The sequence below is a fragment of the Anoplophora glabripennis genome, unplaced genomic scaffold, assembly GCF_000390285.2.
Source record: "Anoplophora glabripennis isolate ALB-LARVAE unplaced genomic scaffold, Agla_2.0 scaffold194, whole genome shotgun sequence".
Classification (NCBI taxonomy): domain Eukaryota; kingdom Metazoa; phylum Arthropoda; class Insecta; order Coleoptera; family Cerambycidae; genus Anoplophora; species Anoplophora glabripennis.
Genome location: NW_019416622.1, coordinates 202,872 through 216,793, shown reverse-complemented (window position 1 = coordinate 216,793; position 13,922 = coordinate 202,872). Strand labels below are relative to the sequence as shown.

The following is a 13,922-nucleotide window of genomic DNA, read 5'->3' as shown; positions in this document are numbered from 1 at the left end:
AAAAGTTGATTTATTAAATTCTAATTACATTTATGTCATAGAAAATCTCATAATATATAAATATACATGTAAATCGTACTATTGAATTTAGATACTTTATAATGATTACGTTATTCATTATAATATTTTTAAAAACATTAATCTTGTTATTTATAAATATCTTATCTTGAATTCTAATCACTTATCCATTAGTTTTTGTCTCTTTGATGCCATTTCTTCATCGTGAGATTCGACAAACCTTCCCGATTCTAGTAGGTCTTCGAAATCTTCAAGACAATCACCGTCTTCGTCTCCAATATTATTTCCGTAGGTCACTCAGGTATATAAGTTATCTTAAAATAGCAATAAATAGACATCTACTTATATAATTTAAAGAAGATTCTACAACTTTCTCAAAATATTGTAGATGTCTTATTAGATATTAACTTTATAAACTTATTTGGTTGTTAATTATAATAGTATATTTCGTTTTGTAATTTTTTTTGTTTATCAATGTAACATGGAAACTTAGGTTTTTCGAGTAATTAAAGTGTAAATTTTAATAAATAGCACAAAATTGTACATAATGATTAGAAAAAAAATTTCGGATTCTAGTTTTTTTTCGTTTCTTTGCATTTTCTGAGAAAACTTACCATAGTAATGTATATTTTTTTACACCATCACAAAGTAGAGATTACAACGAAGAAAAAGCCCACCAGCGTTTTTAAAAAAGCAGATATTTTAGATTGAAAATTAGGGTGCTTTTTCGATATTAAGTAAAGATAGGGTGAACAAATAAATATTTCAAATCAAAAAAATTACAGCGTGTTTGGGACATAAATAGGTAAGTTTTCACCAAATTTCGTAAAAAAAAAAATTTTTTTTTGTAAAAGAAAAATAAAAAACTAAAAACTTGGTTATTTGAATTTTTCACATAAATTTTGAGGTTATGTGAAAGAAGTGTAAATACAAAAGTTGTAGATCTTTTTATTACCTACAACTTTGCCATTTAACTTTTTTCCATAAGACTTGTCGTTTTTCCGGAAATCAAGGAAAACCGTTTTTTACCCTTAAAAACTCACCCCCTTCCCCTTCCCGATGTCAGATCGCCCGTAAATTATTTTTCCTTTCATTTCTGTTATATTCTCTTTCTTTTCCAATGGGTTTCATCCTACTATAATTTTATTTGGTTTCAAAAATTATCGACCCTGGTGTCCCTGGTCTATAAAATATTAACTACTGAAATAACATTCATCAATTATGTAAATTGATTTGTTTTTATTTGCCATGATTATCGTTAATTTAAGTTAAGACGTCTCTTAGGACTTCCTCATTTAATTTCCTTCCATTCTGTGCAAAGGTAAATATTATCTTTTTAAAATTAATCAATTTCGTTTTCAACACTGGCAATTAATCAATCTCCTTTATAGCAACTCACCCAAATTTTGCCATTTACTTAATAATAAACTACTGAATGTGTTCTATACAGTATGGCTTCGTGATATACAAGGTTAGTCAACGCTGTGGCAAAGTTGATTTATCACATGCATATAATTGAAGCAAAATATTTCAAAATAGGTTCGAGTGGGGGGAGGCAAGAAATTCACATTTTAAAAATAATTTGACTTGTACAGAGTTATTCGTTTTCGGAGAGCTGACCAAAGTTGTTTTTTTTTTAATATAACACCCTGTATTTGAGTGGATATTTATATTTTACATGGAATTATGCAACTTTTTCGTAATAGGTACTGTGTCAATAAATTAGCCGTTTCCGAGATATTAATATTTTAATATAAAAAATGACATTTGCGGCCTTACACTTGATTGTTGCTGATATACTCGATTTTTGAAATACAATCTAAGCAATCGTCACACATAATGTACTAGGTTCACCGTAAATTATGAAGTGATCATAAATGTCATACAGAGTGTTCACAAAATCGTAACAAATATCTTTTTCAAGGGCAAAAAATTTGTTATTTTCAAATGGAACACCTTGTATTTTTAACGGGATGTGAAAAACCTTCTCAGAATCTACAACTTTCATGATAGGTGTTATAAGTATATCATTTCTTCATATTTTACGATATTTTTCGCAATTTCTTTATTTTTCATTTTTTACCATAAATAGCGTCGACCGGCTTCGTCACCGATTTTTCAGAAAAACTGAGCCACCAGTATGACAAACTGTTCATCCACTGCCGCAGAAGTCCGCAAATCAATTTTGTATAAATTCTTGAAAGTTTTCCTTTAGACACATTTGTCACTGTATAGATAAATCAGTAAGAATAGCGGTGAGGATGTAAAATGTAGTTTTATTTAGGCCCGGTACTTTGAGTCTCAGTTAAGACTTGATTAACTAATCAGGCGATTAGACTGTGATTATACTTTATAAAATAAATCAGTATATGTACAGTCTAATCGCCTGATCAGTTAATCAAGCTTTAACCGAGACTCAAAGTACTGGGCCTAAATATTCTAAATTATATACGTGAATCGTAAGTGTTTAAAAAATTACGACTTATTTTTTGCTTATATTATCAAATTACAAAATTAGATTTATATTTTAAGTACCTTATCTACTATTACAATAATTTTTTATAATCACTGATTTTTTATACAAATGTCGGCTGAAACAATAGAGTGAATCACTCCCATTTAAAAGTGGTGCTATTTTCAGTTAAAATATCAAAGTCAAATAATATGAATGGCGGATTTCATTCGTAAATTAACACACCATCCCTTCTAATCTGTCTATACTATGCCCTAGTTACAGTTGAAAATAAAACAGTGCATTAGAAAGTGTATTACCATTGAACTAAAAATCTGATGGTATAACTACATAAGGTTCCAGTCACTTAAAGTTCCAAGGAACGTAGTGGTCTTAACAAGCGTCATCTCAAATTCAAATGTGGAACACATTTGTTCAAATTTTAAAATTTTTAAAATTGAGAAAATTCGCTATTCAAATACCAAGGACTATGCCGTCAAGAAATAGATAAAAAAGATATTATCCGAAATAATAAAATATAATATAATATTTTTGTATTGGCTTTTTTATTATTGAAGACGATGGACATTAAATTTGCATTGATTATTCAGGATATAGACAACGCAAATTCTTTGGAAATATAATGACCAAAAAAACTTTAAATAATCAGAAAACGTCTTCAAATGCAACAAAGCTTTACTTTTAAGAGAAACGATACCTAAACTTAAGGCAAAGAAAAAGTAAAGCTATAGGTTAATACCGTCATCATCGTCATTGAAATTAACACAACACTTATTGCTCCATGTCCTCTTCAGCATCAGCATATGGATCACGAATGTCTACATTTTCACATGCGCAATGTATGAATGACAAAGTGTTTTGGACCACTTTTAATCATGTACATTGAAATAATTATTTTTAAATGATGCGGCTATATGTAGATAGATGTAGCCCCATTTTTAATTAAGAATTTGAAATATTGCACGAAATACGTTCTGGAGTCTACTCTTCAAGTGTAATAAATCGGTTTTATTATGCATTCATATCTATAGATCCGAATAACAATTTTACAAATATGTATAGTATTATATGTTCCTTAATATCTTAAGAATATAGAAATGTTTGCTAACTTATCTTTTCCTTATGGTCATGACATAAAATATAACTGCATATTTTTTGTTCTAGGCTTTCGAAGAGCTGGAGGACTTGTTAGCTGAATACAATATCTGTATTGCCATTAAAGAAAAATTAGTGAAGGACTCGGGAGTCGCTAGAGAATCTGCATATGACACCATAGTGCAAAAGCTTTTGACGAAACCTAGAGCCAGAGGTTAGTATCTACTAGGGTCAGTATAAATGCGTATGGTCGAACTACATATATGTTTTTCCTATTTAGTCATAAATTAGGAACACTAATTATTATATTTCAACCGACCAAATGATTCAGGAACACAGTGTTTTTATTTGTAGCAAAGTTTCCACTATTTCGCATATTTTCTACTGCTTCATGGTAAGCAAAGATTCAGAAATTTCAATAGCAGGATAAATAATTCTAATTTTCAAATTAATGTTGCCGGTTCCACACATTTGTGCAAGTTCTTGTGGTTAATATTATTATACCACAACCAGCACGTTTAATTAATAAATTGAAAATATACAGGGTGTTCGGAAATGATGACCAAAAAATTCAGGGGATAATTCTAGACCGAAAATAAATGCTTCCTCTTTATATAACATTTTTTCCAAAACTGATTATTAACGGAGTTACAGGGTGTTAAAGTTAAATTTTATTTGTAGTTTTTTCGCAATACCTTTTGCCACACTCTTAATATTTTGACGAAGTCTCGTATATGGGGGTTTTTCAGGATGAGGATTATAAATTTACCCACCGTTTTTTCGCATTTTGTAGAGGGCGCCACATACGAGCCTTTATTTTGATTTGAATGGTTCCAACTTTTTTGTGCTACACTTTATGCGACTTTTTACTGAATATTTTTATTCTCCTAACCTTTTGACATAAAAAAGGTAAACTTTATTTGTTTCGATAAATCTAACCGTTTTCGAGAAAAACGCTAAAATAACATTGCTTGCATGTGATGAATACGAAATCATTTTAATTTATTTTCTACATTAAACATAGCATGCTTTGGAAACAAGCGCTTAGTTGCCTTGGAAACAAGTTTGTGGATAATTAGTTTTGACAGATAGTAATTTTTGTGAAAATTTGTTGTTACGCTGATGGTGGTTAATGATAAATAATAAAAAAATAACGTCCTCAACAAATAAAGAATGGTTTACTAACAAAATCATAAGGTTAAAATACATAAGTTACTAGAACAATACAAATACAAATTAAACATTCAAATCAAAGGTTCAAAGTGACGTCCTTCCTCTTCAATGCATAAATTAATTCTTCTTAAAAAATTCCGACGAACTCTATGGAATATTCCTTCCTTTTGCTTAATTACCTCACAATTAGCAACAATTCTTTCTCTCAGTTCATCGACGCTATTCACAGGTGTCCTGTATACAAGCGTCTTCAGATAGCCCCCAAAAAAATAAATCGATTGGGTTTAAGTCAGAGGATCTAGGGGCCCACTGAACAAAACCACCGCGTCCTATCCACCTTTCAGGAAAAGTTTCATTTAAGAATTCTCTGGTCGCTAAACTAAAATGCGGTGGCGCGCCATCTTGAAGCAGCCACATTGCATTTCTTCATTCGAGTGGTACATCTTCCAATAGAATAGGTAAGTGGTTTCTTAAAAAATCCAAGTAAACTTCACCATTGAGTCTTTGTGGAAAGAAATGTGGCCTAATTAAGTAGTCCCCTACAATACCGGCCCACACGTTGATGGAAAACTTATTTTGATAACCGCGTTCTATTGATAAATTAGGATTCTCATCAGTCCAAAAATGCTCATTGTGGAGGTTTATTAAGCCATCGTGGCCAAATCCAACTCCTTTGTCCGTGAAAAGGATATTACGATCAAAATTTTGGTCACTATTAGGAAGTATTCTAATTGTATTGCAGAAATTCACACGAGCAGCAGGATCTACGGCAGATAAGGCTTGCACTTTGGTAGTGGTACGGATGAAGGTTTTGTTCGCATATTGTTTCATGTACGGAGCTCTTTGGAATGCCCTCCTGAATAGCAATTTTTCTTATACTTACATTGGGATTATTCTCTATCGAATTCAAAATACGAGCTTCTGCTGTTCTAGTGTTCCGTTGTCGACCTACATCAAAAATTCTAGTTTTGAACGATCCAAATTCTCTCAGTCTTCGATGAATAGTAATGAACATTCGCGATTGGGGTAGGTTTCTATTTGGAAATGCTTCGCGATACAAACGTCGTGCTGCAAGAGCATTGCCAGCAGCTAAACCGTAATAATAATGCAAGAGAACTTGTACAAAATTACTATCTCAAAACTAATTCTCCACAAACTTGTTTCCAAGGCAACTAAGCGCTTGTTTCCAAAGCATGATATGTTTAATGTAGGAAATAAATTAAAATGATTTCGTATTCATCACATGCAAGCAATGTTATTTTAGCGTTTTTCTCGAAAACGGTTAGATTTATCGAAACAAATAAAGTATACCTTTTTTATGTCAAAAGGTTAGGAAAACAAAAATATTCAGTCAAATTTCGCATGAAGTGTAGCATAAAAAAGTTGGAACCATTCAAATCAAAATAAAAGCTCGTATGTGGCGCCCTCTACAAAATGCGTAAAAACGGTGGGCAAATTTATAATCCTCATCCCGAAAAACCCCCATATACGAAATTTCGTCAAAATATTATGAGTGTGGCAAAAGGTATTGCAAAAAAACTGCAAATAAAATATTTAACTTTAACACCCTGTAACTCCGTTAATAATCAGTTTTGGAAAAAATGTTATAGAAAGAGGTAGCATTTATTTTCGATCTAGAATTATCCCCTGAATGTTTTGCTCATACACACCCTGTATAAACAAGTATAAGACTAGTACACAGAGCAGTACCTACAATTCATCACTATAGTTTTTATTTATTTGAATTTGATTCTTATGTTTGTAATCTTTTGATTTCATTTAAAGAGTTGTAAGTAAATGTTTTAGAGGCGTATTTACTATGTATTTAGATTCGTTACAAATAATAATCGAAAACATTATTGTGGTTTTTGGTTGGTCGTTTGCCTATCATCATTATCCCTCAGCATACTAAGGAGATCATATACCCTCATATAGGAATTGGATTGAACAACGGCTCCTGGGAGCTGAGAGGTTAGTTGCTTGCTCGCCTGCAAGGGGATTTACAGGATGCTCGGATATCTTCACCTTCGCACCAACCTCTTCCTCCATTCATGATTAGATTGCTTGGCTTTGCGATAATGATCCATGCTCTATTTGCGTACCTAAAGACATACTAATACTTGTGATATGCTTTAGTTTATATATTCTTATTTTGATTTTCTTTTAAGGCTTTGAACTGAATCGTTGATTTTTTGAGCACTATCGAGTTTGGTACTTTTCTGTCTCTTTATCATCATCATTGCCGCCTATGGCGTACTGGGCTAAGGTACTACAGTTTATGAATGTGATGCCTCCTTAGAGAACCTGTATGTGAATGAAAGTTTGAGAATATTTGGAGCATACAACAGCGTACTGGCCAGATTCCGACACTAATTATTGAACCGCAAGGTCCTCGAGCTGACATTCGAACGCTCTCGACGCTGGCTCCGCATGGTGGGGTTCTTGTGTGTGGTCCAGTTCAGGTCTGGTCGGTTTTGATTTTGGAAAACCATTCTTTTATGGGTGGTGACCTTCTCCGAAGGGTTATGATTCTGAAAGTAATTTGTTAGTGCTAACCAAACATCTTAGGTAATTTTCGCCGATTTTGGAAACTGTGGTGGAGATTTTCGCGACTTTAGCCATTCTAATTCTGCAATTGTTTTTTTGTAACATACACCAGAAATCAAATGCCATTAAAATGTAAATGTTTATGCTACTGTAAGTCCTATTTAAGATTTTATCTTTGTTCTTTCTCTTTTATATTTGGGCTTAATAAACTTTAAATAAGGTGACATGTACGGGTTAGGACAGACCGTATACTTTTTCTAGAAAATAAAAAGAGCATCTTTGGTTGCTCTAGTTTCTTTACTGTGATGTAACTGAAACAATACAGCAATAGTTTTCTCAGCTCTAAAAATAAATATAACATAATAGGTAATTCGTCATAATATATCATTAAAAAAACAACGGCTCTATTTATAACGAAACATATAATTAAAGTGTCTAGAGAAATGAAATTATGAAATTTTCGTATGATAATTATGCGGTATTAAAATAAAAGTCTATGTTTGGTGTGCGTACTTAGTTAAAATGTTAATAAGAAGGGGTGGATAAGAAATAATGTGTGCCTATATTACCCAACGGTTTCGTGCTTGTTGAACATTAATTGTAAAAATGTGCATGAATTAAGGTTTATTTTTTTCTCAATTATGTGTTTATCACTTGAAAAACAGCCAACAATGTTGCGTTGGAAGTGGTATTTATTATAATTTTCTATTACAGTTCTGATATAAAGAATGAGACCATAATTTGTACGTTGTTGGAATGTAACATTTAAGCCGTATGTAAATACACAAACGCTTGCTAGAGCAGGACTGCTACGGATTTTTTCAGCATTGTCTCGAAAAACAAGATACTACAATGTTCACATCATTACTTTTTAACTGTTGTAAGCATTTTTGTTGTAATAATGAAATCTCTATGAAAATATAATATTAATAATAATCGCCTTTATTAAAGAAAAACATGTAAATAGGCGATGTTTAGCTGTGAGCTACTCTTACACATAACCTATAAACATGTATCAATTACAAAAAAAAAACAAAGTATGTATACAAAATAAGAATGTTTTAACACACAATCAACCTAAACCTCACAATAAAAAAAAATATCAAAAACCGTCTTACAAATCATATAACCTTTAATCTTTAATCTGGCCCAATTAGATTTACAAGTATGCCCATACGCTTAAATATAATTGTTTCAATTTATATTTAAAAGATGTACAGCTCAATTTTTTCAATTCACTGTCAAGTTTGTTATATTTGATAACAGAATTATAGGAAAATGACCTTTGGAAAATGGAAGTATAGTGTCTTGGCATAGCTAAGTTCTTAACTGATCTTATATTAACAGCGTGCAAGATATGACGATAAGGTATTTTTGAATAAGAAGGTTCACCAGTTAATAATAAGCGATGGACAAAGTTTACAAGGTGCATTTCCCAGAGGTAACGCATAGGCAACCAGTTTAGAATTTTTAAATTGTCAGAAATTCTATCAAATTTTCTTAATTCGAAAACTAAACTACAGCAAGAGTTCTGATTAACGTTTTGGATAGGATTACGTGTGATGGAATCAATGCAGGGACCATAGATAATATCAGCATAATTAAATAACGAAAGAACTAAGAATTCACATAACATTTTCCTTAAATTAAATGTCAAGACATGTAATATTATCAAAATGACTAGTCATAATGATAAAGAGATTATTCTGAAATTTGGGAAGCCCGGAAATATTCAAATTTAGTAGTGCGGCTACAAGATTGAAAATATCTTGTTTTTCGCGAAGACAAAATCTGTATCAGCTTTGATCGGGAACTGGCAATTAGAAAAATTAATTTCTACGATGTCACTGTCCTTAGGGCATTAATCTTGCCAATATGATATTGAGAGTTAAATACCTACATAAATACATAATTTCATAAAGACCCGCGTTTGCTATTTTGTATTTACTTTTTCCATTTTCCTATAATAAGATATAACCATAAGAACTGATGATTTGCTGTAATTACAGGAAAAAGCAAACATGAAATACAAACGAAGATCTTTATACGTGTTTGACTTAAAATTCCATCTTGGTAAGCCTCGAAATTGTGAGATCATCGAAATTATTTTTCCCCATACATATATTTCTATACCTATCATATTATTATTAATTAAATATAAAATGATATACAGGGTGATTCAGTCATCATTAATTTTAAGAGAAGATAGGGAAAAATTAGTAGAATGCGAATAAGCGATTAAGAATATTTTAACATTCATATTTACTCAGTAGGAAAATATTTTCAAATCATTATTTAAACCCCTTTTCGGACCGCTCCTGACCACTGACCTACAAAGGTTTATCGAGAGTGAATACTGACCATCAATATTCGGTCACTAACCTAACTTTTACTGCGTTTTTAATGTAGTGAACGACAAAAACAGACCTTTTTAACTAGACACAAGAATGAATAAGATATTTTTTACAATTTAGATATTACCAAGTATTATTTATTTATCAATAAAAACAAATGTATTACAATAATAATTGTTTTCGAATGTTAGGTTATTACAATTGAGTATTTTTAACAATGTTAACATTTTCACTATGTTTTATAACTGAATATGAGTTTGTAGTATTATGTTCAATTAATTATTCAGTTTGTAGCACGTAGTGACTTGTTGCTTTCCAAAGAATAGTATGGCACCTACCTACTTAAAATGGCAGTACGGCTAAAAACACTTATCCGTCCATAGTACTCTGATAATAAAGTGAAGATCCGCTGCACTTAGATTTTGAAACCAATTGCAAAATTCAAGACTAGGGAAATCAGCTGTTTCGATTCACCGTTCGGACGCTTTGCAATTCGCCCGTCATCGTCAGCCCGTTCTCTGTAGTGAAGCAGGGCGCCGAGTTAACGGAAGATCAGGGGTAATTTACTTATTTTTAAAAGGTCGAGTATTTCTTTTTTATTTCTGTCTTTATTAGGCCTTCTGTATACAGAGGAAAACACTGACCCATCAAGTCTGTTACTGATCCTGCCAGCGTTGCCATGGAAAACAAGATACATTCAATATTTATATTCATTATTATTAACAAATCATCTGTCTTTATAAAGTCGTGCTAATTTCACATGTTTTCGAGCTTCCCCAAAAAAACAAAATGGTTTCTACGTTTATTATTATTGAGTATTCATTTTTTAACATATTAAAAAATTAATTAAAACAAGTAATGAATATAAACACTGAAAGAATTTTGTTTTCTCCGGCAACGCAGATAAAGTCAGTACAGCCTTGATATACAATTAAAGGAAAGAAGTATCGAAAACTTAACTTTCACATACGTAATAAATACAATAAGATCACTATAAATTAAATAATAAATAATGTTATAATAACATTAAAGTTGAGGTGCAGCGGGTAATGTGATAATCAGTTGAAGCAAGTTATAAATAAGACGAGAGCCGTATTGATTCTGTGTAGCTCATATTCCTTTGCATATTTGTTTCACACGTGTCTGTGTCTGGGAAACAAGGTCAAACTGCTGTATCAATCAATCTTTGTTAAAGCTAGACTGCACAAGCTTTTCTTCATTACAACGAAAATAATTTCCACTCAACAAGAATCGCACGATAAGATCAGTTCAACACAACTCGCCTTACTTACCGCAAATGAAAAACTATACGATAACGTCAGACGAGTGACTAAACATAGGAACAGCATATCGAAGTCGGAAGATGTAATAAATTATTTCGTTATATTTTTTCTCTTAGCCATTAATAATATGTCACATTTTCCATTATAAATTAATAGTTTAGCTTTTGTTCTGAAATAATTATTAATCAACGTAAGATCTATTTTTGTTTTGATTACATTTAACTACTGTATTAAGTACATGTACATTAACTTCTCCTTTTCTATTAAAAAATGTTGATGATAAAATACAATTAAATCTCGTGTTTCAACACACCTATAAATGAAAACCAATGGGTTTTCAAAATATTGCTGAAAATACAGTGAAAAGCTTTAGCTTTTTAAAAATTATCAAAATATTACTAGACTAAAAGAGAAATACAGTTTTTCCATATACAAAAAAAATAAAGGGTAATAATTTGTATGTGTTACAGATTTAGAAAAATTAAAGCCTCTCCATCGAAAACTAAACCATTTAAAATAACTTCATAACATTTCTTCTTAAAATATTTGTGAAATATTTTTACCTATTTAGTACCTATGCACAATTCGTGCGGTTGTCGTGCCCGCTCTCGTGGACAATAGTCTTACCGCACTTATTGCACAGTATACTATTAATAGATTCACAGCCACACCCAAAAAAAAAAGTTGGGTATACTTTGAAATGATTCCACTCCGTCTAAAAATGTGACTTCGCTTAAAAAAATGACTTAAGGACTCTACATGGACATGGACAAGGACATGTAATGATGTGTAGTGTGATGTGCTTGTTTCCATGGGACAAGACAAAAAAGTTTCTACTTTATTCTTTCATTTATTTAGTCGTGCATGGGCTTATGATTTTCCAATCAGATTTTTTTAACTACTATGAAGTTTTCCTATGGCATTTGGATGCTTTTATTTCTTAATAATTTTAAAGTTCAAGGAAAAGGACACATTACTGCCACACAGCACATCACTGCATCTGCTTATGCCTTTAATCTAAAAATGTGACTTTGCCGAAAAAATGCCGCCTACTCGGCCTAAAATTATGACTCTGCCTACAAATTTTACCTTGATTTATGAAAATCTGGCTGCAGATGTGTGATTAATGAAGGTGAGATCAACCAGCAATCCTTATGATGCCAAATTTTACTGAAATCGGTGGATTTCAAAAAAGTACACCCGCCATATTGGATCAGCCATCTTGAATTTTTACAATGTAAATTCATACTCGTAATCAGCGACCCAAAAAACCCCTTTATGCAAAATCTGGTCAAAATCCGCTCAGAATTTGAAAATAGCGATTCCTGCTCGGTTTTTTGAGGTTAGAAAAAAAACCACACGTTCTAGCTCAATTCTGACAGTGGATTTGAATTCAGCAGAGTCTTTTACATAAAAATGTACTATTTGATGTGGAAATAAATTTTTTTCCAAATTTTCCCAGTAAATTTTCATCAATTTTCACTATTTTCCACAAGTTTTTTGAGGCTAGGAAAAAATTGTGACGTGATGGGCCAATTCTGACCCCAGATTCGGAGGCCAAATTACTAAAAAAATATATTTTTCGCATAAAAAGTATACCCAACCTTTTTTTTGTGTATGGCTGTATTATCTGTAATAGTGAATTTTAGCGACATGTAGCATATTGAAGCAAATAATGTGACGTTTCTAAAACCATTTGCGTTTTATTAAAATCTCTATCAACAACAAATGATATGGAAAAAAGTAAAAGGCTTTTTAGGGTAATCCGAGCAGCCTATTTAAAGGTAAAAAGCTGATATTCATATTGTGCTACCCTAAAAACGCATCCTTTCATTGAAATATATTTAAAAATGCCAGTCATCTTAAAAAAAAAAATCTTCAATTCCCAACTTTTTAAGGGAGCAAAGTTGTACAAAGGTAACTTGATATAAATAAGTATATTTTCACCAAAGTCCTGTATATAGTCCGTCTCCTGTTTGACCGAGCCTTAAGTATTATAGAAATGTTATGTATTGTGGTGCCATATGACTATAAAAATGTTGCATATTTTACGGTTACAGTTGCATATTATAAACATCTTATATAATGTCTTGTCTTATAATGCCATAGCTGCTTTATTTGTTACTTGGTGAATATAAAATGTATGTACCGTCTATGTTAACACTCTTTAGGGCGGTTTACAATGGGGTCTTTTATGTCATTAGTTCACTATTATATTTGATGAGATTGTCCAGAATATAAAATAATTAGAAGCACTTGAAAATCTTATAATTGAATCACCACACTTTAGCTTGTTAAACTGAACACATATAGTTTACCTGTTGAAACTTCTATCAAAGGAGCTCCTATATACTTCTCAACTAGTAAGTTAACTGAACTCATATATTATTTAGGACAATAGTAAAAATAAGTTATATATGCTCAAAACAAGTTGCTAAATTAATCGTCCTAGACAGGTTGCTCTAATGTCATTTGCGTGGTGTATTCCATAAGGAATGGTATTCATTAAGTTCCCAAATTATACAGACCGTGCTTCTCAGAAACACGTGTAGTTTTCGTGATTTACTAGCTTCTGACTTAAAATAATATAACCGTACATTACGTCTCTTTCGTCACTAGTGTAAAAATATTACTTCCCGTTATTTCGATCAAACCTCGTACTTTCTAATATTCAATTCATTGTATTACTTATACCGATTGAAAAATTTCTTCAGTTCTAGTAAATAATTTAATTTAATTTATTGATACACCCAACAGGCCTAGCGGCCTAATTACAAGGATATAAGAATACATCATATATACTTATTATTATAACATCAGAATACTACTAATGAACAGCAGGACTAATGTAATGTAATTCTAAACATAAACACACTACTCACTACTCATAAAGAGGTACCGACTGCTAAAAAGTATTAATTAGCTAAGTACAATAAATGTGCAAAAACAGTTCTATTAAATTTATTGAGTGGCCAGCTC

The 13,922-nt window shown here is 31.6% G+C and overlaps 1 protein-coding gene across 1 annotated transcript in view; it reads left to right on the top strand.

Annotated features, from left to right (window-relative positions):
- Nucleotides 1–13,922, top strand: part of LOC108904924 (metabotropic glutamate receptor 4-like) — a 311,527-nt gene that overhangs the window by 99,611 nt on the left and 197,994 nt on the right. The window contains exon 3 of the mRNA XM_018707649.2: nucleotides 3,656–3,800. Within this exon, the coding sequence (XP_018563165.2) occupies nucleotides 3,656–3,800 (145 nt within the window). The remainder of the gene's footprint in view (nucleotides 1–3,655; nucleotides 3,801–13,922) is intronic.